General features: G+C 43.1%; 1 protein-coding gene across 1 annotated transcript in view; it reads right to left on the bottom strand.

The window, feature by feature from the left end:
- The window catches only part of naalad2 (N-acetylated alpha-linked acidic dipeptidase 2), a 241323-nt gene that overhangs the window by 153889 nt on the left and 61363 nt on the right, over window positions 1–26071 (bottom strand). Inside the window, exon 4 of the mRNA XM_078545757.1 lies at window positions 4237–4338. Within this exon, the coding sequence (XP_078401883.1) occupies window positions 4237–4338 (102 nt within the window). The remainder of the gene's footprint in view (window positions 1–4236; window positions 4339–26071) is intronic.

The raw sequence follows: 26071 nt of genomic DNA, 5'->3' as shown, positions 1-26071 counted from the left end.
TGGTCTAGGAAGTGAAGAAGTTCACAAGATTCTCCAATTGGGCATTTTAGATGAGAATACAGTATGTTGGGGAGAGGAGTTTAAGCTAGGCAGTAGAAAAAAGGATGATCCTGGAACAGTAGGTGGTTTTGGAAGTGAAGCACAGCAATAATTAATCTGGTGAAAGCTGTCTGGTGATTAATGGTTAGACAAGTTACACTTTAGATGTACTTAAATTTGCACCTCTATTACTTGTAGGAGTGAAGATGGAGGCGGTACCAGGAGAAATACAAGGGTTGGGGAGGAAAAAAGAAATGGCTTGTTCAAAACCTTGGAACTGACTCCCTAATAGCACTGTGAGTGTACCTATACCACACAGACTGCATGTAATTATGAATGTAAGGTGTTGGGAAAGATTTTTTCCATGTGTAATGGATTTACAGGAGGTAAATAGGGAGATCTGGGTGGTAAGCATAATGAGGACATAATCAGGAACAGCTTTCTTGGCATGAAGATCCAAAGTGCAGAGGCCATGGGAATGGCGGCATCAAAATGGTTGCAACGGGTAAATGAGTTTGTATGAAGGCTGATATTGAGAGTAGTCAATTTAGAAAGGGAACAGAGAAGGGAGGAAGTTAGCATGAGGTTTGAAGGGGGTGATGGTAAATGCTGAGGATTTTATCTGGAGGACATGAAGAAGGTAAGGTATATGAAAGAGTGAGGTATATGAAAGAGAGGCTAAGATGCAACTGGAGGATGGGGGCAGGCATCAAGGTGGCTTGGACAGAACAGGTGGTGTGAAGAGTAGTCAAGTGGGGAGGAAAATATAGGGGGAAAGGAGTCACATGTCTGTAGTGCCAGGATACATTAAGTAACTAATCTGGTATTTCCCAAGTTGCCTCCCCAGATTCAATTGTGCTTCATTGTCTAGTATCAATTCCAATGTTGAAAATTTTGCGTTGAGTTTCTGAATCTCTACTGCTAGTAGAAATTAGAAATATTAGGGGTCCCAAAAACTGGTCTCTGGGAGTATCAACACAATTTAAGTCTTCAAATGAAACCTGTTTCTTCCTGTCTTTCAACAAATTTCTTATTCATTTCTAGGATATATTCACTCCGGAACCCCATCACTTTGAATTTAACTAATCACTTTTTACATGAAACATTGTCAAATGCTTTTTGAACATTAAGGTACAACTTATTCTAGGGCTTTTTCACAGTCCATTTGACAGAAAATTTTAAAGCTAATTTCATTTCCTAACAGCTACACTTTGCTGACTAAGCTGGTCACTGACACAAATTGATGGTCCGAATCCTCCAGAGTGGCACAATCTGAACTTAAGTTTGTGATGTGCATCTGGACACCGTGGAAGTCTTGGTGCATGCACAGGCACTGTAATTGCCTGGTTTAAACTTCCAATGAGGTGACTTGCACTGCCCCGGATACTACGCAAATGTCTTTTATACTGATTTGTGTCAGAGCCTTGGGTGAGATACACACTGCTTACCCAGGTACCTACCCCAGGAACATTACACAGTTTAATCTCTGGTGTAACTCCATGATTAATAGTGTAACTCAAACCTCCACCATCCAAACATAGCCCCCATACTCCCAACCACCCCGCTGACCCGAACAGACTACACCCCGCTGACCTGACCCAACTAACCCCGAAACGACCCAACCCAACTACATTCCTGACTAAACCTGACTATCCCCTTCAACCTGAACTGTCTACCGCCGGTGACCTGAGTGCCTACACACTCCTCCCACCTCCAGCCGACCCAATCACCCCTCAGACCCAACCCAACCTGATCCGGCTACCCCCTGATCCAAATACCCGACATGACCCAACCAACCCAAAGACCCAATTACCTCGCAACTCAACTAACCCCCACACCAACCTGACCCAACTACACCTGCCCATCATGACTATCCACTCCCATTCCACCACCCAACTCATTCAAACATTCACTCACTAACCCATTCACTCACTCCCCACTGAAAAATTGGAGACCTTCAAACCTTACCTAAATATGGCAGCTAATGTAATAAAAATGGGGTGTCCTCTGCACTGCTCCTCTTCGCCCATCCCTCCTGCACTAATTGGTCTTCCATTTGAAATGCTACACTGATCTGTCACTGCTGCAGCCAGGATTGGAAGTCCCAGCTGGAAGAGCACAAAAAGGGGTGCAGAGATTGTCACGAGCAGCAGCAATGCACTCAGCATCGCCACTGACCGGATGATCTGGGCATATATTTCAAAAAGTACAGTTAGTGACATTAATTGCACAGCCCATCTCTCCACTTTGTTTAAAAAAAAACCATGGCCAGGATTTTCCCGTCGGCGAGTGGTGGGGCGGGGGAGGGGGGGGGGGGGCCCGCTCGCCGACACATAAAATGACGCGTGGTGAAGTCGGGCTGAACTCCCAACGTCACCGCGCCCCATTTAAATTTTCAGGTAGGCGGGGGCTCATAAAATCAGCTGTGCGCCCACCGACCTGTCAATGGCCAATTGAAGCCATTGACAGGGTCATTTAAATAATTAATGGACTGTCTGTCCAACCTTAAGGTTGGTGGGCAGGCCAGGAGCTCTGGCAGGCATTAGAAAAAGCATGAAACCTCATCCACCGGTGGGATGAGGTTTCATGTAGGTTTTTAAAAATTTAATTAAAGTGGTTTTAAAAGTTATGGACATGTCCCAACACATGTGACAGTGTCACACAAGGGGACATGTCAGGGAATTTAATTTTTCTATTTTTAATATTTTTCAACGTGCAGCCAATCTCCCTGAGGCAGCACTTTGCCTCAGGGAGATGAGTGGGCTCTTTCATGCCTTAATTGCATGTAAAATGGCAGCGCACCCCCAACCGGGGGTGCCGATCGGAGGCACGACTCCACACGCCCGCTCTTCAACATCCCCCCTGACGGGGGAAAATTCTGCTCCATATTACAGTCTCTGAATGAAAGAAAAACCTTTTAATACTGAGGCTCTGAGAACTTCTGCCTGACTGGAACTGTCTAATCAAAGAATACTTATAATTTGTTTACTTGGTTCAATATTAACAAGGCCTTTAAATTAATTTAGTACTTCACATATTTTGCTTCCCATTAGTCAGCTACTAAAGACCAAAGGTCTTTTTACATAGAGTCAAGAGCAGTTCCAACAACATGTGCCCAGCTCATTCTGCAGTTTATTTACTGGATCTTTTGACATATCTAACAGAAAGTTTATATGGAGGACTGAGATACAGCTTAGGACTGAGAGGAGGAATGAGAATTTGCTATCCTGTTAGTGCTTACTCTATCAGGTCATTAAATGATCAGTAAAATAAATAGCTGGATAGTGTGCAAGACTTGTACTGAAGACAAGGCGGGCAGAACTAACAGCTTTCAATGACATTAGCATCAAAGTTCAATGTTACTATCAAACCTATGTAACATAACAGTCTTGAAGAAAAAGGCCACATTATCAATATCTTTTTGTTATTCATTCTTGGGAAGTGATTGGGGCTGGTAAGGCCAGTATTTATTGCCCATTCTTAATGGCCCTTAAGAAGGTGGTGATGAGCAACCTTCTAAAACTCCTGCAGTCCATGTGGTGTACGTACACCCACAATACTGCTAAGGAGTGAGTTTCAGCATTTTGATCCAGCAACAGTGAAGGAACAGTGACATGGTTCCAAATCAGGATGCTGAGTGACTTGGAGTGGAACTTGCAGGCGGTGATGCTCTGATGCATCCACTGTCTTTGTCCTAGAGGTTGGAGAGAGGTCACAGGTTTGGAAGGTACTGTTGAAGGACCCTTAGTGAGTTGCTTGTTCACTCTGCATCAAAGGGCCCTACAACGTTATTAAAATAAACATGTACTCCTTAAACAAACTTGCATTTTCAAGAAAGAGGAGACAATTGGAATCCTGCACATTAAGATGCTGCTTATCACATGTTCCACTCTTCTACCATTAACTCCATGGCTGGGTAAAGTAGCAATTCTTGGAAAAGGATAGTAGTGACAGAATTTGAACTTCTATGGGAACGCTTAAAACATTCTCAAACTGACCAGTTTTTAAAATCATTAGATTATAATAAAATGGGGGAGAAATTCATTTCCACAAGCAGCACTATGCAGCAGACTTATAGCACTTCCCCAAGTGCAGCTCACACAGCGTTCTTCACTGGTATCATTAGAGATGTTAGCTTGAAGCGGCACTACACAAATGAATTTCTCCCCCGTTATTTCCACAGTTAGATGAGCTTACCACTGGTATGCCTGCTGGAGAATAGGCATTGAAGGGTGGTACCAGGTCCTCTATATCTTCATATCCAGGAGGTAGTTTTTCAAAGAAAGATGTATTGAAGATCTAAACATAAACATTTGGTTAATTTTATATTTGTATTATTAGTTAACTCCCATTGCTTAGTTATTGCACAAAGATAAATTTAAAATTGTTCTCCGTCGCTTTGCATCTTTTTCATTTTCTATCTGGATCCTGTTTCTCTCACACCCAAAAATCATGACACCTGTAGCAGGGCAGGTGGAGAGAGCAGTTAATAAATAACATAACATACTGGGCTTTATCAATAGGGACATGGAGTACAAGAGGTTATGCTGAATTTATATAAGACACTCATTAGGCCTCAGCTGGAGTATTGTGTATAGTTCTGGGCGCCATTTTATAGAATGGATGTGAACAAATTGGAGAAAATGCAGAAGAGGTTTACAACAATGCTCCCAGGGTTGAGAAACTTCAGCTATGAAGATAGATTGTGACTGTTCTCCTTGGAGAGAAGAAGGCTAAGGGGAGATTTGATAGAGATGTTCAAAATCATGGGACAGAATATTGTGCTCATTGGGTGGGTGCGCACCTGACCTGAACAAGCATAAAATGACGCACGATGACGTAGGGCGAGCGTCCCGACGTCATCACACAATTGCGCGATATTTCGGTCAACGGGCACGCGCGTGAGTCAGCAGCACACCTGCCAACAATTAACAGGCCTATTAAGGTCATTAAAGTTATAATTAAATGAAACTTCTTGCTGCCCGTCCAACCATACAGTTGGCGGGCAGACGAAAAGGCCAAACGGCCTTTGGATTTTTTAGGAAACCTCATCCACGGGCGGGATGAGGTTTCCAACAGCAAATAAAAATTAAATAAAAACTTTTGAAGTTCATTCATAACATGTCCCTGCTCACGTGAGAGACTCGCATGAGGGGTCATGTTTTTAACATTGCTTAAGTTTTTAATTTTTGAGTTAATAATTCCTTCAGCTCCCTGAGATGGCTCTGTACCTCAGGGAGCTCTCATTGCATGCACCTGCACTCGCCCTTCCCCCGCCCCCACACTGGCTGGTTGTTAACTGGCCCGCCAGCATGAAATCGATGTCAGGGCCCAATCACGGGCGGCAGTTGACTTCGCGACCACTCCCGGGCCCGCCCGCTGCGCCCGCCCGACCAGGTGAAAATCCTGGCCATCAGGGGCCTGGACAGAGTAGGTAGAGAGAAGCTGTTCCCGCTCGTAAAAGGATCAAGAGCGAGAGGCCACAGATTTAAAGTGATTTGTAAAAGAAGCAAATGTAACACGAGAAAAAAGTTTTTCAAACAACGAGTGGTTCGGGTCTGGAATGCATTGCCTGGTAGTGTGGTGGAGGCAGGTTCAATCGAGGGATTAAAAAGGGCATTAGATGATTATTTGAATAGAAACAATGTGCGGGGTACGGGGAAAAGGGAGGGCAATTGCTCTAGGACATAATGCTCATTTGGAGAGCCGGTGCAGGCACGATGGGCTGAATGGCCTCCTGTGCTGTTAAAATTCTGTGATTGTGTATCTGGCAGGTGGGGGTGAATTATATCCACCCTTCATCCACCCCCCCAACCCCCACCAATACCACTCTCCAACAATGCACAGGTTGAGGTTTTCAAACATTTTAAATATCAAGTCTGACCCCAACCCACCTCCCAGCACCCATTTCTGGGTTTAATAGAGGTGCCGAAGGTACAGGCAGCCAACCTGTTCTCAACAGGCAGGTTATCCATTTAAAGATTATAATGAAGCTGAGAGCCTCACATTCAACCTCCCGATTTTCTGGGCAATGGGAAACTCAGCAGCTCATGGGAGACACAGACAGCTTGGGAAAAGGAAAGTGCCTTTCCAGCGTTGCTTTTAGCCAGGGGAAACAGGCCTGCTTCTCCACAGCCTACCCAGCTACCTGCTTCCCTGGGATCAGATGCCTCTACCCCAAACAGAACTCCCCCATCCTGCCCCAACTAAAGATACCCTCTCAAATCAGGAATCAGAGTCTCCTGGGGTCAGGGATTGGGCCTTCTCCCTTGTCACTAGTAGCTGAAGGTTCCTTACCTGTGACTGCGGCCTGCTCTGTAGTGCACCCCACCTGACTATGAGCCAAGTCTGCCAATCAGGCTGACTTCTGGGCAGAGACCCAGTCAAAAAACTATGCATGCTGTGGAGTCAAAAAACCCAAAGTATCCAGGGAGCAAAATCACTTTTTACAAGTTATGAGCTAGAAAGAATGTTTTTTTTAAAATGGCTACATCTCATGTGTTCTTATGGGATTGACAATTGGGGTATGAATGATTTTTGGTAATTACATAATCACATAGAACGGTTATTCCCTTTTGAAAGTTACCATTGAGTCTGCTTCCACCAGCCTTTCAGACACTGCATTCCAGATCACAACATGTTGCCAAAAAGAAACTAATGTTTCTGACCTAGTTCTTCTATTAATTGTCTTAAACACCAGAAACAATTTTATTTACAAAGCCTTTTCTGGATTCGTAGCACTGTATTATTTATTTTAGCCGACTGCATTACTTAAGAAAAGGTGCCTCTATTTCTGTACCTTTTTAATTTATGTGTGTAAATGTTCATTTTTTTATGATTCATAAATTTCACATTGGGATCATGTGACTTACCTAAATTGCACTTCAGGCATGAAGAAAACTTACCATCGGCCTGCAACCTTGATCTTCAAATTACATCAGACACTGACATACAAACATTTATTTTTCCCTTTAAGTTGTAACAGTGTACTATTCTCTTCAACTGTACCTTTCTTGAGTGTATTCGTGTATGTGATTGTGTGAATAGATGCCATAGCATTTGATTTCAGGGTGAGTGCTTAAAAAAAATCTGAATTAAACCTGCACAAAACTTGCTGCTGGTTATTCAAATCATCCACACTCTCAGGAGTTAAAAAAACCACACACATCTATCTGCCTCTCAAAAGCTCACTGATTACAGGCAGTTGGAAAGGGGACAGGGATTTCAGCAGTTCTCTCTCACCCTGTCCATAACGGAAATTGGGAGCTCATCCAGGATAGGGGCAGATTGGATTAAATGAGCTGTCATTAAAAGAATAAACTGGAAACAAAAGGGATAAAAAAATCAATAGCTGAAATTGTTTTTAAAAATATAGACTATGGCAGCAGGCTTCATGCATATTAACATTAGAAAGTAGAATGTCCAGTCTTAGTGTGAAATCATTCATACAACAGGGAGATTTAACTTAGCATAAGCTAAGAACTTTAACAATTGAACAGCTCAAAGCAGTAGCTAAACAGATGGAAGTTAATGTAAGGCAAAAGTTGAGAACCTGAGGTGCTAAAAATGCTGGCTGAGCATTTCCCTCACCCTTGAACTGGAACAGGCAAAAGATGTGGAACCTGAGATATACCAGATCACCTTGGTAAAAGCTTGCCTGGGAGAGCTAAGACTGGAATTCGATTTCCAAGAAAAAAATAAGGCAGAAAGGAAAAATAGAGAAAAGAGAAAGGCACAAAAGAAAGGAAAAGAAGGAAAGAGAAAGGCATGAGAGAAAGGAGGAAAAAGATTCCAGGAATGAGAGTGAGATCTCCAGATGGACAGGTTTGAGGAGGTAGCGAATCCTACACCTTAAGCAGAGAAAACGCTAATCATGTCAGTCACCATGTGAAATGTGGATGTGAGCTCATGTACAGATTGAAGAGACCGGGTTTGAGAGGTTTTAAATGAGACTAGAAGATGGGCCTAGCTTTGCTGGAGGGAAGTATCTCGAATTTGTCCTGCACCATGGAGTTCAGTTCTGGGATTAGGGTTATCCAGCTGGGAATGGAAAAGAAAGGAAGCAAGCCCTCAGGAGCCAAGAATCACCTTGGACTGGTTCCTTGACAATGAAGAGTCCACTTAAGGGACAGAATGAAGTATAATTGTGAAGGAGGATGTTCGATCATTGGAAAAGTTAATGGGAAACTTTTCTGTAGGTTAGAGTATAAGTTGCCTAGTGAAATAGTATTTAGTCAATGTTGCTTCTAGTTTGCTTGTTAAAATTTGAAATCTTGCCATGTGATCCTTTCAGTCAGTCACTGGAAGTTTAAATTTCTTTTTTAAAAAGTTATCGGTCTCTACAGGTATTGTAACAACATATATGGATGGTGCAGTGTAATGCATAAATGCGGCGTGGAATTTGTGGTCATGTTAAAAAGTTAAGGAGTATATCTTTTCTGTAGTTCAGAGTATTAGTTGCCCACCAAGTAACATCATCAATGTTGATCTTAGTTGGTCTGCATCTTCAGTTCTCTGCCCAAAGACAGGTTTAACTTACAACACCACGATCTCCATCACAGGTAGGGCAAGGAAGTTGGTCCCAAATCCACCCCAGCCGGAACAGGGATCAAAGCCTGTACTGTTGACACCAATCTGATCCACATCAGCCATCCAGCCAACAGGGCCAAACAACTCCCCCAAAGGGTCTGAATTTCTGTAGCAACATGCACATGTTTGTAGTGGTCCGGAGCTATGAATAGTGAGGGTAGAGACACCAAGTTTCTTACCATCACATGGCTGACTGGGAACTTCTCCCACTGGGGAGTTATGTTGGAAGGATTTATAGTTTGATACTCAACCTGTTTGGCCACATTTTGAATGCCACTTCCTTGGCCATCAAGTCCAGCAATGGGACCTAAGCCCAGAACTTTCGGTTCATAGGCAGGGATGCTACCACTTGTCACGAAAGTATAATAATTCTCATAATATTATTGTGATTTATTGTAAAAGTAGTTTAATAGTGGGGTTTGCATAGTTTCTCTGTGTGTGTGTGGGGGTGGGATTTAATTGATTTGGAGACAGCTGGCCTGGAGGCTTTGACTCATCAAAAAACTAGATTTGAAATACTAAATATGTAAACATATTCTTAGACACAGTCTTAGAACGTGAGGTGAGAAACTTAACCTTGACTTAGCCTTGAATGTAGGCAGCATTTCATCTAAAGTTCAGTTGGCATTGAACCCGTAGTTGAATGAGGCGTCACACGATAACAGAAGAAAGCGGGAAAGCCGAGTTTCTAGAGTATCTTCAGGTAACCTCTTCATTCCAGATTTGAAAGTTTGCACAGCTCTTTCAACTGAACTATTTGATGAGGGATATATGGTGCTGTTTTAATATGTCTGATTCCATTTATACTCATGAATCTCTGAAACTGTACTGGTAAAGACTGTACCATTATCAGAAACGAGGACTTCCAGTAGGCCATGCATACTAAAACATTGACGCAGCTTTTCGCTAGTTGCGCTCGATGTCGGTGATCTGACTTCATGCACATCCATTCATTTAGAATGCACATCTATGATCAATAAAGAGATGTTACCTAAGAATTGTTCTACTTAATCAATATGTAGTCTAACCCACCAGACCATTCCTACGGATGCAGTGGAGCTGAAACAGGCAATTTCTATTGTTGCTGACACTAGAGACAGTGCTTGACCATGCTTTCAATGTCACTGTCTATGCCTGGCCACCAGACATAGCTTGAGCAAGCATTTCCATCGTCAATATGCCTGGATGCGCACTGCGAAGCTCTGACAAGAGTGGTACTCTTCCTTGCGAAGGGGCAACGACTCTTGATCCCCACAAGAAGATTCCATCTTCACAACTTAAATCTGCCTTTCGGGCAAGGAATGGTATCATCTCTTCAGATACAGGTGAATTTGACCACCCTTGCAATACAAAGCATCGGACTTTCAACAAAATTGGATCTCTGTTCGTCCGATTCCTAATTTGGTTCATACACACAGGTGAAGAATCCAAGAAACTCAGTACAAGCACAACTTCTTGTGGCACTGGAGCATGCACAATGCTATCTGGTAACGGGAGACGACTGAGTGCATCTGCATTTGCAATATGCAAGCCAGGACGGTGCATAAAGGTATACTCATACGCAGATAATATCAAAGCCCAATGTTGAATTCTTGCTGAGGCTATTGACGGAATGGCTTTATCCTCACTGAATAAACCCATTAATGGTTTATGGTCTGACGCAATGGTGAAATGTCATCCATGCAGATACTGGCGGAAATTTTTCACTCCAAATATCACAAAAAAACCTTCCTTTTCTCATTGGAAATAATCCTTCTCGGCTGCAGAGAGGGTTCTGGAGGCATAGCCAATTGGCCTTTCAGATCCATCTTTCATCCTATGTGATAACACAGTTCTCACGCCATAAGGAGATGCATCACATGTTAATAGCAATTCTTTCGATGGGCCCTAATGTACCAATAAACATGATGAATGTAATAGCTTCTTAACTTTCACAAAGGCCTCTTCTTGCTGTGAATTCCACGACCAATAATGATTCTTTTTTAACAACAAGTGTAATGGTGCTAACACTGTTAATAAGTTTGGCAATTGATCGTGCCCAGAAAAGACTTGAGTTCAGTTACACTGGACAGAGAGGGTACCTCTTTGATTGCCCTAACTTTCTCTTCTGCCAGATGCAAACCCATGGCATCCACCCGGTGACCCAGGCAGTAAATTCTCTTGCTTGGAATGTACATTTCTCTTTCTTCAATCTCACACCAGCTTCCAAGAATCTTCTTAGCACCTCTTCCGGGTTGGCCAAGTATTCGGTTTCAGTTGACCCTGTGATCAGTACATGATCTAGGTATACTACTAATTAGGGAAGTCTTGCAAAAGACTCTCCATTGTGCTGTGGAAGATTGCACATGCGGACAATACTTCAAAGGGTAGACGAGTATATTGATACAGACCCTTGTGCATGTTGATGGTTACATACCCTCTAGATATGCTATTCAGCTTTAACTGTTGGTATGCATGGTTCATGTCCAGTTTGATATAGGATTTTCCCCCCGCTAGCTTTGCATATAAATTGTCTATCCTCAGGATAGGATATTTATCTAGTTTGGTTGCCTTGGTCACGATCAATTTATAGTACCCAAAAAAGCGTATAGTTTGGTCAGGTTTCACCACTGGAACTATGGGCACTGCCATTCCAAAAATGGGACAGGCTGGATGATGCCCAGCTTTTCTAACCAGCACAGTTCTGCATCCACCTTCTCCTTTAAGGCATAAGGCACAGGTCTGGCCTTAAAGAAATGGAGTGCCGCCTGAGAATCCACAAATATTTTTGTTTGCAAGCCTTTTAACTTCCTTAATTCGTCATGAAAACACTGTTGCATTTCCTTAGCAGTTCAGGAACTCCTCCTGTTCTCAAGTGAAATATTTGAGACCAGTTGAGCTTAATTTTTTGTAACCAATCTCGGCCCAGAAGACTAGATCCTTAACCTGTCATGATGATCACTGGATGCTGGACTGTCTGTTGCCTATAGGACACAGGTACAGTGGCAATGCCCTTTACCAGTGGACTCGCTGCTGAAATGTTTCTGCTAGGCCTTTTCATTTTTCTAGCAGACTTGATGTGTTCACATTCACTGGGCGAGATGCAGTGTTGGAGCTATTTTACCCTCATTGCCAAATGTAATGACTTGACATACCAGACAGGTTTCTATTTGAAACAGGTGACTTTATTACAGAGAGCTTTTCAGAAGCTACATGCTTAAACCAGGTCCTCCACTAGAAAGCCCCACCCCCCCAGATTACCTGCACTTAGGGCTCATTGGTCAGAGCCTCCATGGACAATCAGTGACCCCTGGATAGGCAGTAGGAAAGGCTATCCCTTCAATTACTACACAAGTCTTGAGTTTATTTCTGTAAAGTTTAGAAAATAGTCTAATTAATGAAGGCATTTGACAAAATATCCTGTGCAAGTTAGTTTAGAAAAAGAAAACAAACTTACAACAAACTAGAAAGTATGTTGGTAAATAATACAAATAATATAAATTCTGAAATTCTGTCACAGGAAGTAATCTGAAGCAAGAACCCTGGCTAGCTTTTGTTTGGAGCGTTAAGTCCAGTTGTCAGTTATGGCACAGTCGATGGTAAATACTGACTTCTTCAAATCCCAAAGGGAAACTTGAAACAACTGCCACACCTTCCTTTGCAATTTGTATAAATTTTGAGATGTGTGCCTTGAATTCAGTAGTAATAAGACCATCAAGCCTTATAAGCTTTTACAAAACTAGATTAACCATTTATTCATAAGAGATATTATTTTAAATACGTATATAGATCAACAAAATTATGATAACTTCTAAATCACCTACTTAATCTGACTCCCAGTTACACTTTCGTTAAGACAACCATAAGACACATAGGTTTTAAAAAACCCAAGCAAAGAAACATGATACCCGGAACCAGTTGAATTCAAAGTGAGTTTTCTTAACTTCAGTTCTTTGAAAACAGCAGTTTGAGGCATAGATGCTGAAAGCTTTTCACACTTGTTAGATCTTAACAATGCCTATCATTATACACAGCCTTCACTCCTTTATACGCATTTTCCCCTTTGAATGCCAATTCCCATTGTTTCACTATGTCTTTGGACTCCATGGGAAAAATTTTTCCCCATCAAGGGAAGAGTACGGGAGTGGGTACAGGCAGGTGCAACTCCGATCGGGGGTGCCCACCATTTTATGTGACAGCTTGACATCCACTTGGAAGCGCTATGCACTCCCTGTGTGGGTGGGGGGGATTCCCTCAGCCAGGAGTGCGCTCTTTCACGCATGCATGCGAAAGAGCGCACAGATCTCCCTAAGGCTAAGTGCTGCCTCAGGGAGATCAGATCGAATTAAAATTTGTCATACGAATGATAAAAAAAATTTCCCTGACATGTCCACTCATGTGACACTCTCACATGAGTTGGGACATGTCCATAACTTTTATTGAAACCTTTAATAAAAATGTAAATACCCTCATGAAACCTCATCCCACCCACGGATGAGGTTACATGCTTTTTTCAAAGCCCACCAGGGCTCCTGGCTTGCCCACCAACCTTTAGGTTGGACGGGCAGGTCTATTAATGACTTTAATTAGTTTTTCAATGGCCTCAATGGCACGCAGCTGACTTGGCTGCGCCCCCGCCAGCCTGAAAATGCAAATGACACGGTGACGTCGGGAGTTCCACCCAACGTCATCCCGCGTCATTTTACGCATTGGTGAGCGGGCCCCGCCCCTGCTCACCGACCGGAAGATCATGCCCTATGTTTCTGGTAATAAAAACTTCTCATATCACTAGGTTTTACAAGTAATCTTTGGGAAAAACAAACACACTGTTTCTAAACTTCACCTAGCTAGGTGACACATTTCACCCCCTCCTTAGAAAACAATCTAGTCTGGTTTATATAAAAATGCAAAGGTCCTTTTACACATTACATGCTAAACTTCCCCCATGTTTACATCAAAGCCTTCAGACTAGCTGCCTTTAATCCAATTAAGCCACACACACAGATGCAGATACCATTTTACAATAAATTCCAATAACATTATGAGAATTATTATAAGTGCCTGACATCCCCTTCCTTATTAAAAAATTATCCATCATAATTTAAAAAGACAGCTTCATTTTTATTAACCCATCTTATACTATCTCGTATACTTATCGATATACTTACACTATTACATTACCAGATGCATGAATTAACATAATATATATATACAAATCCTTTGTATCAACAGGAATCATTTTAGTTCAGTGTTCAGGTTTTAAATGTCCCATTCTCCCTTTAAGGTTCAAACTCTTGATAATGCATCTGCAATCAGATTTTCTCATCTCGCTACATGTATAATCTGTGGATTAAATGGTTGCAGTAATAAACTCCATCTGAATAGCCTTGCAGTCCTGTCTCAAAATTTGTCCAGAAACTTTAAAGAATTGTGGTCTATATAAACAATTGTTTCTGACGAATTGTTTGCTACATAAATCTCAAAATTCTGCAATGCTAACACCAAACTCAAATTCTCTTTTTCGATCGTTGAATATCTTCTTTGTTGTACATTCAGTTTCCATGAAAAATACCTTATCGGTTTTTCAATTCCAGTGTCATCTTGTAACAGTACGATCCCAATGCCTATATCACTTGCGTCAATGGACAACTTAAATTGCTTGGTGTAATTGGGTACTGCCAAAACTGGTGTCATAGTTAATACAGTTTTCAAATTGTCAAATGCCTTCTGACACTCCAGTTTCCATTGAAACTTCTTGTTCTTTTTTAATAGTTCAGTCAGTGGAGCAACCACACCAGTAAAATTTGGTACAAATTTCTGATAAAACCCACTCATGTCCAGAAATCTCAAAACTTCTTGTTTTGTTGTAGGCACAGGGAAATCCATGATAGCATTGACTTTCACATCTCTCGGAGCCACCTTACCATATCCAATGGTGTGGCCTAGATACGTAACTTACGCTTTTGCAAATTCACTTTTAGCCAAGTTCACCACCAAATTAGCTTCTTGTAATCAAGTAAATAATTCCTCCAGATGCTGTAAATGCTCCTCCCATGTCTGACTGAAAACTATCAGGCTGTCAATATAAACAGCACAATTACTCAGACCTGCAATTACTTTGTTTGTCAGTCTTTGAAATGTTGCAAGTGCATTTTTCATACCAAATGGCATAACTTTAAACTGATATAGTCCAACTGGCGTCACAAAAGCCAAGCTCTCCTTTGCTCCCTCCACTAACAGTGCTTGCCAATATCCATTTAGCAAGTCAATCTTTGTGATAAATTTTGATTTTCCCACTTTCTCAATATAACCTTCCAACCGTGGTTTGGATATGAATTCACTTTTGTCGCCGCATTCACTTTCCATAGTCCACGCAGAGTCCATTGTTCCATCTGGTTTCGGTACCAGCAGAATAGGCGAACTCCAGTTACTGCAACTAGGCTCAATGGTACCATTTTGAAGCATTAGTTCGATTTCTTTCTGTGAACTTTGCCAGATTTAATCTATAAGGATATTGCCTTAGCAAAGATGAAACTTCTATGACACATCAGGTATAGCTAAATTTGTCCTCCCCATCTTATTTCCACAAATATCCTTGTGTGACCGCAATAGGTTTTCCAAATCACTTTGATGCTTGTGTGGAAGGTAATTCAATATTACACTTAAATTTTCAAGTCTGTTCCTCCAGGAGTTCTCACTACCATAGGGATTGAGTCTTTAAATTCTTCCAAAATAATTACCTAAGAGCAGCATATGTTGTCTCTATCTTTAATGCCCATATCCACTGGTCAAAATTACTTTGTTTTACTCTTTCAAACTCAAATAAGTTTGCCCAGGCTGTTTTATCATATTCCTAAATTTGTGCCGGTATGCCTCAGGAATCAACTCATATGTACTCAAAATAGCCTTTTTACCACATCATATTTCACCAACATTTTTTCTGACAGTGAAGCATGAACTTCATGTGCTCTACCCACCAGCCTGGACTGTAACAACAATGTCCAGTTTTCCTGTGGCCATTTCATCTCTTCAACTAGCTTCTCAAATGAAATAAAGAATGCTTCAATATCTTTTTCCTCAAACTTTGGAAGAGCTTGTACAAATTTAAACATCTCCCCACTGGGTTTTAAGTTAAAGGATTTTTCCTCATCAGAACTTTCTTCAGAATCTGAAATCACTTTTTTAACTTCCAGCCTTTTAAGCTGGTATGCCCTTTCTCTTTCCTTCTCTCTTTCCCTTGCCTCTCTTTCTTTATCCTTCTCTCTTGTCTGGAATTCCAGTTCCAGCTTCCTTTATTTCTTCAGCCTTACCGCTTGCTCTCTTTGAAATGCTCTTCCTTTTTCTTTTCTTTTTCTGCTGCCTCTAACTCAAGTTTTTTCATTTCTTTTGCTTGTTCAAGTTCAAGCTTCTTCATTTCTAACTGAAGTCTCACTACCTCCAGCTGTGACTCACTAGTCAGGTATCACTTCCAACTTTAACTGCTGTTCTATACCTACAATTATATCTGCTTACTTTGCCCCTGCAGGTAACCCCAATTGTAATTTATCCACCAATTCAGTGCTGAAGTCCCAATCCAGATCTTCAGAGCAGTTGGACAGTTTGAGGGGCTCAGATTTGGTATCATTGATGACTGTCTGTTGATTGAAATCTTCCACTGTCTTGATGAGATTGAGGTCTAACAGGTGTTTCAGCTCAAAAGAGAAAGTTCTTGATTGTGAATAACATATAATGTTTCAAGTATTGGTTTGTTCCTGGATTGGAGCATTGCCTGCAATATGCCTATGACTTGTGGTTTGATCCACAGAGTCCAGATCAAAGCCCAATGAGGTATTCCTTCACGGTGGTCGGCAGGTTGAAAGCCAATGCTGTATAATTCACTTTACTGGGGGTATTGACTTCACACAGTAGGATAGGTATGTGGACATGAATTAGTCTTGGAGGCAATGATACAGAAGTTCCAGCAGAAACTGTGTAGATGGGGCCAGGTATTCAAGCTCCTTTTCTGTGAGGCTGCTTGTAGGATGGTAAACATCAGATTGAATTTGCAGTTCCATAAGGCAAAATTACTGGCTCCATTACTGACAGAGCTGGCTGAGCCCTCAAGGGCATGGCTGCTAAACTGGGTCTGCGGCAGGTTGTGCAGGAAAAACATACTTGACATCATCCTCACCAACCTGCCTGTCGCACATGCATTTGTCCATGAGACTATCGGTAAGAGTGACCAGTCCTTGTGGAGACAAAGTCCCGTCTTCACATTGAGGATACCCGCCATCATGTTGTGTGGCACCACCACCGTGCTAAATGGAATCGGTCTCGAACAGACCTAGCAGCTCAAGTCTGGCCAACCATGAGCTGCTGAGGGCCATCAGCAGCAGCAGAATTGTTCTCAAACACAATCTGTAATCTCATGGCCCGGCATATCCCCAACTCTACCATTACCAACCAGCCAGGCGATCAATCCTGGTTCAAAGAAGAATGCAGGGGGGCATGCCAGGAGCAGCACCAGGCGTATATAAAAATGAGGTGTTTACCTGGTGAAGCTACAACACAGGACTACTTGTGTGCCATACAGCATGAGCAGCAAGTGATAGACAAAGCTAAGTGATTTCACAACCAATGAATCAGATCTAAGCTCTGCAGCCCTGCCACATCCAGTTGTGAATGGTGATGGACAATTAGACAGTTCACTGGAGGAGGAGACTCCACAAATATCACCAACCTTAATGATGAGGGAGCCCAGCACGTCAGTGCAAAAGATAAGGCTGAAGCATTTGCAACAATCTTCAGCCAGAAGTGCTGAGTGGATGATCCATCTCGGCCTTCTCCAATGGTGCCCAGCATCACAGATGCCAGTCTTCAGCCAATTCAATTCCCTCTTTGTGATATCAAGAAATGGCTGAAGGCACTGGATATTGCAAAGGCTGTGGGCCCTGACAATATTCCGACAATAGCAGTGAAGACTTGAGCTCCAGAACTTGCCGTGCTCATTAACAAGCTGTTCCAGTACAGCTACAACACTGACATCTACCCAGCAATGTGGAAAATTGCCCAGGTATGTCCTGTACACAAAAAGCAGGATAAATCCAACCTAGCCATTGACCGCCCCTTGTCTACTCATGATAATTAGGAAGGTGATGGAAGGGGCCATCAACAGTGCTATCAATAGGCACTTGCTTAGCAATAACCCGCTCACTGATGCCCAGTTTGGGTTCTGTCAAGGCCACTCAGCTGCTGACCTCATTACAGCCTTGGTTTAAACATGGACAAAGAGCTGAACTCCCGAGGTGAGGTGAGAGTGACTGCCCTTGACATCAAGACAGCATTTGACCAAGTGTGGCATCAAGGAGCCCTAGTAAAACTGGAGTCAATGGGAATCAGGGGGAAAACTCACCGCTGCTTGGAGTCATAACTAGCACAAAGGAAGATGGTTGCAGTTGTTGGAAGAGAGTCATCTCAGCTCTAGGACATCACTGCAGGAATTCCTCAGGGCAGTGCCCGAGGCCCAACCATCTTCAGCTGCTTCATCAATGACCTTCCTCCATCATAAGGTCAGAAGTGGGGATGTTCGGTGATGATTGCACAATGTTAAGCACCATTTGCGACTCCTCAGATACTGAAACAGTCCATGTCCAAATGCAGCAACGGCTGGACAACATCCAGGCTTGGGCTGACAAGTGGAAAGTAACATTTGTGCCACACAAGTGCCAGAGGAACAGAATCTAACCATCACCCCTTGACATTCAATGGCATTACCATCGCTGAGTGCTCCACTATCAACATCCTGGGGTTACCATTGACCAGAAACTGAACTGAACCAGTCATATAAATACTGTGGCTATAAGAGCAGGTCAGCAGCTATGAATCCTGCAGCGAGTAAATCACCTCCTGACTCCCCAAAGCTTGTCCGCCATCTACAAGGCACAAGTCAGGAGTATGATGGAATTCCCTCCCCTTGCCTGGATGAGTGCAGCTCCAACAACACTCAAGAAGCTTGACACCATCCAGGACAAAGCAGCCCACTTGATTTGCACCCCATCCACAAATATTCACTCTCTCCACCATCGATGAACAGTGGCAGCAGTGTGTACCACCTACAAGGTGAACAGCAGAAACTCACCAAGGCTCCTGAGACAGCACCTTCCAATCCCACAACCACTACCATCTAGAAGGATAAGGGGAGCAGACACATGGGAACACAGCCACCTGGAGATTCCCCTTCAAGCCACTCACCATTCTGACTTGGAAATATATCATGTTCCATCACTGTCGCTTAGTCAAAATCCTCTAACTTCCTCCCTAACAGCACTGTGCGTGTACCTACACCACATGGACTGCAGTTGTTCAAGAAGGCAGCTCACCAGCACCTTCTCAAGGGCAATTAGGGATGGGCAATAAATGCTGGCCTAGCCCGCGAAGCCCACATCCTTGAATAAATTAAAAAAACAAGCTAGGGGTCCATGTCACATGACTTCCACTTCTTCACTCTGGCTTTAACAAGGGACATGCATCCCTCGTCTGGGACCCTGAGATTGTGAATGCCTCAACCATTGACAATTGAAAGGAAGGTTGTGGGGTCCTTTGTCTTAGCAGACGAGTAGACTCTGCAAACTGGAGGAACAGCACCTCATCTTCCGATTAGGCACTTTACAGCCTTCCGCACTTAACATTGAGTTCAACAACTTCAGACCATGAACTTTCTCCTCCATCCTCACCCCTTTTTTATCCCCTTTTTTCTAATAATTATTATATATATTTTTAAGATATATTTTTTTCTTTTCCCACCTATTTCTATTATTATTTTTACAACTTATTTCCATATTGTTCCCCACCTTTTAGCCGATTTCCATCCCCTCCCCCAACCCCACCCCTCCTAGGGCCATCTGTCACTTGCTCATCCTGCTTTCTACCCTTAATGTCACCATTAGCACATCCTTTAGCTAATATCACCACCGTCAACACCCCTTTGACCTTTTGTTTATGACATTTATGACATCTTTGGCAATCCCTCCTTTGCCTCCACCCATCACTGGCCGTCTATCCAGCTTCATCTGCCCAACCCCCCTTAAACAATTTATATTTCACCACATTTCTATTTCTCTTTAGTTCTTTTGAAGAGTCATACGGCATTGAAACGCTAACTCTGTCTTCCTCTCCACAGATGCTGTCAGACCTGTTGAGTTTTTCCAGCAATTTTTGTTTTTGTTTCAGATTTCCAGCATCTGCAGTATTTTGCTTTTATCCCTGTTTTCTCTCTCCTTTTCTTGAATAGCAGTGTTACATTTGCCACTTCCAATCTATGGGGACCTTTCTAAAATCTAGGGAAGTCTGGAAGATGAAAACCAACGCAGCCACAATCTCTGTAGTCACCTCTTTAAAAACCCAATGATGAAGGTCATCAGCTGCCGCGTTCTTGTCATCTTTTTGTACTATTAATTTCTCCAGTATTATTTCTTTATTAACATTGAATTCTTAAATCCCTCATTCTCCCTAGATCCACTATTTCTGGAATCGTTTTGTGTCTTCCACCATGAACACGTGTGTAATATCTCATAGGTCAAGGTGGCATACAATAGACGAGCTCATGAGAGAACTGGCAGGGGGCAGACACGCCTTCATCCACTTCGTGCAACAGAGGAGGTGGTTCTCCACATCATGGGGCTGGCTGCAATTCAGGGTAACCGAGATCATCCAGGATTATAGTATGTTACTACCTTATTCCCCTTCTCAGCTCCTTCCTCACCCTCATCCTGTTATCCGACATGATGCGCAAGCTGTAGATGACCATAGACCTCTTGCTTTCCTCCCCACATCTCCCCAACCTCATTGCAATCTTTCCCTTCTGATTTTCTGCTTCAAAGTACTCAGGAATCCCTGCGTGACCAGCCACAGCATACCTAGGAGGAAAAGAGAGGGCAACCCCGCATCCATGATAAGAATGCAGCGCCACCTGATCTAACACTGGCAGCCACCAGCTCAGATATTGGCACTGTGTATACCTAAGTGGCACTATGTATACCTAAGTGGTGAGTATATAGAGTCAGGATCAGCAAACATTGAGTCACCAGGCACGAGTGAGCTACAGCCAGGACAAGGAGATTTGACAATTCATGTGACAGCTCACCAGAGGGAGGGGTCACAGACGAGTTCTGCTACCTCAGATGAATTCAAGGTAGGAAGGCTCCTAGGGCTCTGACAACTTTCATCCCAGAATTCTGAAGGAATTCAGTCAGACAATACAAAAGTTTCCCCCTCCTTCCAAATATTTTTTAAAATTCATTGGCTTGGGTCATATCCACAGATTTGGAGACGAGCAAATATTGCTCCTAATTTTTAAAAGGGGACAAAAGGTGAACTACCAAATGACACACTTATAAAACTTACTTCAATTTTGGGAAAGGGGCCATATAAGGGATCAATTTGGAGATAGGCTAGAATGAGTTTAGGAGTATGCTCTTCAGTTTATTGGATTTCTTTGAGGAGATTATGTACCTAGTGATGGGATGAGACAATGAATGCAGTGTAATTGGATTTCAGAAAGATAATTGACATCATCCACTGCATACAGTCTAGCCCATGGGATAGATGCAATATATTGGACTGGATAGTAATTGGCTGCTTCATAGATAGCAACAATTATTACTCATGAAAAGTATTTGACTGATAGCTAATGGTCAGTTGCTACCACAGGAGGCAATGACTTGTTAAATAGAATTGTGTCCGAAGTGTCTAAATTTTTTTTTATTCATTCATGCGATGTAGACATTGCTGGCGAGGCCAGCATTTATTGCCCATCGTTAACTGCCCTTGAGAAGGTGGTGGTGGGCTGCCTTCTTGAAACGCTGCAGTCCATGTGGTATAGGCACATTCATAGTGCTGTTAGGGAGCGAATTCCAGGATTTTGACCCAACGGCAGTGAAGGAACAGCGATGTATTCCCAAGACAGGATGGTGAGTGACTTGGAGGGTAATTTCCAGATGGTGGCGTTCCCATGTGACTGCCGCCCTTTCCCTTGTAGATGGTAGCAGTTGTGGGTTTGGAAGGTGCTGTCTAAGGAGTCTTGGTGAGCTCCTGCAGTGCATCTTGTAGATGATACACACTGCTGCCACTGTGCGACAGTGGTGGAGGGTGTGAATGTTTTTGGATGAGGTGCAAATCAAGCAGGCTGCTTTGTCCTGGACGGTGTCAAGCTTCTTGAGTGTTGTTGCAGCTGCACTCATCCAGGCAAGTGGACAAGTATTCCATCACACTCCTGACTTGTGCCTTGTAGATGATGGACAGGCTTTGAGGAGTCAGGGGGTGAGTTACTCGTCACATGATTCCTAGCCTCTGACCTGCTCTTGTAGCCACAGTATTTACATGGCCAGTCCCGTTCAGCTTCTGGTCAATGGCAACACCCAGGATGTTGGTCATGGGAGATTCAGCGGGTGATGGCATTGAGTGACAAGGGACGATGGTTAGATTCTCTCTTGTTGGAGATGGTCATTGCCTGGCACTTGTGTGGCATGAATGTTACTTATTGTCCAGGCCTTGCTGCATTTGGACATGGACTGCTTCAGTATCTGGAGGAGGTGCAAATAGTACTGAACATTATACAATCATCAGCGAACATCCCTATTTCTGACCTTATGATGGAGGAAGGTTGCTGATGAAGCAGCTAAAGATGATTATGCCTAGATACCTGAAGATGCTTAGGCACTATCCTGAGGAACTCCTGCAGGGATGTCCTGGAACTGAGATGATTCACCTCCAACAACCTCAAACATCTTCATTTGTGCTGGGTCTGACTCCAACCAGCAGAAAGGTTTCTCCCTGATTCCCATTGACTCCAGTTTTGCTAAGGCTCCTTGATGCCACACTCGGTCAAATGCTGCCTTGATGTCAAGGGCAGTCACTGTCACCTCATCTCTGGAGTTCAGCTCTTCTGCCCATGTTTGAACCAAAATTGTAATGAGGTCAGGAGCGGAGTGTCCCTGGCGAAACCCAAACTGAGTGTCAGCCAGTAGGTTGTTGCTAAGCAAGTGCCACTTGACGGCACTGTTAATTCCCCTTTCATCACTTAATTGATGATCAAGAGTACACTGATGGGGCCGTAATTGGCAGCTTTGAATTCGTCCTGCTCTTTGTGTACAGGGCATACCTGGGCAATTTTCCACATTGTCAGGTAGATGCCAGTGTTGTAGCTGTACTAGAACAGCTTGGCTAGTTCTGGGCTACAGGTCTTCAGTACTAATGCTGGAATATTATCAGGGCCCATAGCTTTTGTAGTATCCAGTGCCTTCAGCCATCTCTTAATATCACGTGGAGTGAATTGAATTGGCTGAAGACTGGCATCTGTGATACTGGGGACATCCAGAGTAGGCCGAGATGGATCATCCACTCAGCACTTCTGGCTGAAGATTGTTGCAAATTCTTCAGTCTTAGCTTTTGCATTGATTTGCTGGGCTCCCCCATCTTTGAGGACAGGGATATTTCATTATTAACGCCAGTGAGTTGTTTAATTGTCCACTACCATTCACGTCTGGATGTGACAGGATTGCAGAGTATAGATCCGATCTGTTGGTTGTGGAATCACTTAGCTCTGTTTATCACTTGCTGCTTATGCTGTTTGGCATACAAGTAGCCCTGTGTTGTAGCTTTAGCAGGTTGACACCTCATTTTTAGATATACCTGGTGCTGCTCCTGGCATGCCCTCCTGCACTCTTCATTGAACCAGGGTTGATCCCCTGGCTTGTTGGTAATGATAGAGTGGGGGATATACCAAGCCATGAGGTTACAGATTGTGTCTGAGTACAATTCTGCTGCTGCTGACGGACCACAGCGTCTCATGGATGCCCAGTCTTGAGTTGCTAGGTCTGATCGAAATCTGTCCCACCTAGCACGGTGGTAGTGCCACACAATACGATGGAGTGTATCCTTAATGTGAAGACGGGGCTTCGTCTTTGCAAGGACTGTGCAGTAGTCACTCCTACCAACACTGTTATGGACAGATGGATCAGGGGCAGGCAGGTTAGTGAGGGTGAGGTCAAGTAGGTTTTTCACTCTTGTTGATCTCCTCACTACCTGCTGCAGACCCAGTCTAGCAGCTATGCCACTTAGGACTCAGCCAGCTCGGTCAGTAGTGGTGCTACCGAGCCACTCTTGATGATGGACATTGAAGGCCCCCACCCAGAGTACATTCTGTTCCCTTGATTTCAACATGGAGGCGTACTGATTCATCAGTTGACAGGGGTGGTATGTGCTAATCAGCAGGAGCTTTCGTTACCCATGTTTCATCTGATGCCATGAGACTCCACGGGGTCCAAAGTCGATGCTGAGGATTCCCAGGGCAACTCCCTTGACTGTATACCGCGGTGCCACCACCTCTGCTGGGTCTACCCTGCCCATGGACAGGACATACCTAGGGATGGTGATGATGGTGTCTATGGCATTATCTGTAAGGTACGATTCTGTGAGTATGGCTATGACAGGCTGTTGCTTGACCAGTCTGTGAGACAGCTCTCCCAATTTTGGCAGTTTCAGTTTCATTCCTTATTGACTTGTTTTTAGGGTTTGATACAACTGAGTGGCTTGCATTTAAGACTCAACCATATCGCTGTAGGTCTGGTGTCACATGAGCAGGTAAGGAAGGCAGATTTCCTTCCCTGAAGCACATTAGTGAACTAGATGGGTTTTTCCAACAATCAGCAATGATTTCCTGGTCATCATTAGACTTTTAGTTCCACATATTTATTGAATTCAAGTTCCACCATCTGCCATGGTAGAATTCGAACCCGGTTCCCCAGAGCATTACCCTGGGTCTCTGGATTACTAGTCCACTACGCCACTGCCTCCCCCAATTTGCAGGTGGCACCAAGTTAGCTGTAGTGACAAATGTTTATTAATGTGCACAATTTCAAAATAATCCAAAGAAAATTAAATTTATGGGCAGAGAAGATGCTATTTAATATGGAATGGTGTAAAATTAAGATATACAACAGAGGAAACTACAAGAAAAAGACCTAGAGGATTATTGGTGGTGGGTGGGGGAAACAGGTTGGAAACAAGTTGCTCAAACCATCAGTCCACTGTTCACAGGGAGAAAAGCAAACAGTATATTATAATATTCCCTATGAGTATAGCTTAACAGTCAAGAAAGGTGCTATCAGGTCAGATAAAACCACATCTGTAGTACTGAATATAGTTTTAATTTTTTACTTTATAAAGAATATTGTTATTGAATGGAGTGCAAAGAAAGGCTACTTGATTTAATCCATAATTTAAGGTGTTGGCTATCATGGGACTTCTCTCTCCCAAAAAGACTGAACAACAACTTCTTACAATATTTAAGATCAACGTTATGCTGAGTGGCAAAATTTGGATCCACTGAAAATTTCTGCGGTGTTTAAAAGTCAGAAGAAAATAGGGCTGTGACTTTAAATAAGAACAACAGACAACAGAACAGGAAATTCAAGCAAGAATTTTCAATAAAAGCCAAAGCCCCAAATCTGTCACAGACCTATGTTGAACACGCAGAGAAATAGAATTGCAGCCTTTATATTGTTACGTCTGCATGCAGCTCTAAGAAGTCACCCAGTTAATAATACATAGCTTAATATTTCAAATCATTAGTGCAATAAAAAGTCCTTTAGCAAATCCATCTGTAGAAATATTTTCATATTTAATTTACATATTATATTAAGGAAACATCTAGACCATTAAGCATGTTCCACTCCGACATGGTGGAACCTCATATACCATCAAAACCCCTACCGTCACCCACATGCCTCAACCCAATTCATCCCACTATGTCACAAAATTGCCTGGGAGAGGCAAGGAAATGAAGCAGCGATTTGTGGCAAATTTAGGAGAAAAATACTCTGGGAATTTCCTTTCTGACCTTTCAAGGCAATCAAGCAAGCTTCATGAATCTTCCAACAACCCAAGTCTCCCTGTTGCCAGCCTTCACAAGCCAACCTTTTATATCTTAAAGCTCCTCACTTAAGAACTTGTCCAGGTCCCTCTTGAAAGACTGCAGGGCATCCATGGTTGCCACATGCTTCAGTAAATCTGTTCCAGGGGCAATGAACCTCTGTGAAAATAAATACTTCCTAACATGTAACCTAACTGCAGGGGAAAAGAAAGTGGACATAATTGAAGTAATAGCGCAGTATTTGAAATTGGAAGGGATACCTGGGGCAGAATTCTCCGATTGGTGAGCAGGGGCGAGGCCCGCTCACCGACGCGTAAAATGACATGTGGTGACGTCTGGCGTGCGTCCCAATGTCACCATGCATCATTTAGATTGTCAAGTTGGCTGCACGCCTGCCGAACTGTCAAAGGCCTATTAAGGCCATTTAAATAGTCATTAACTCAACCTTAAGGTTGGTGGGCAGGCGAAGAGCCCAGGCGGCCTTCGCATTTTTCATGAAACCTCATCCATGGGCAGGATGAGGTTTCATTAAGTGTCTTAAAATGTAATAAAAAA

This window comes from Cetorhinus maximus, chromosome 7 (genome assembly GCF_964194155.1).
Source record: "Cetorhinus maximus chromosome 7, sCetMax3.hap1.1, whole genome shotgun sequence".
Lineage (NCBI taxonomy): Eukaryota > Metazoa > Chordata > Chondrichthyes > Lamniformes > Cetorhinidae > Cetorhinus > Cetorhinus maximus.
The sequence above is the reverse complement of the archived record's forward strand: the minus strand, read 5'-3'. Positions and strand labels throughout refer to the sequence as shown.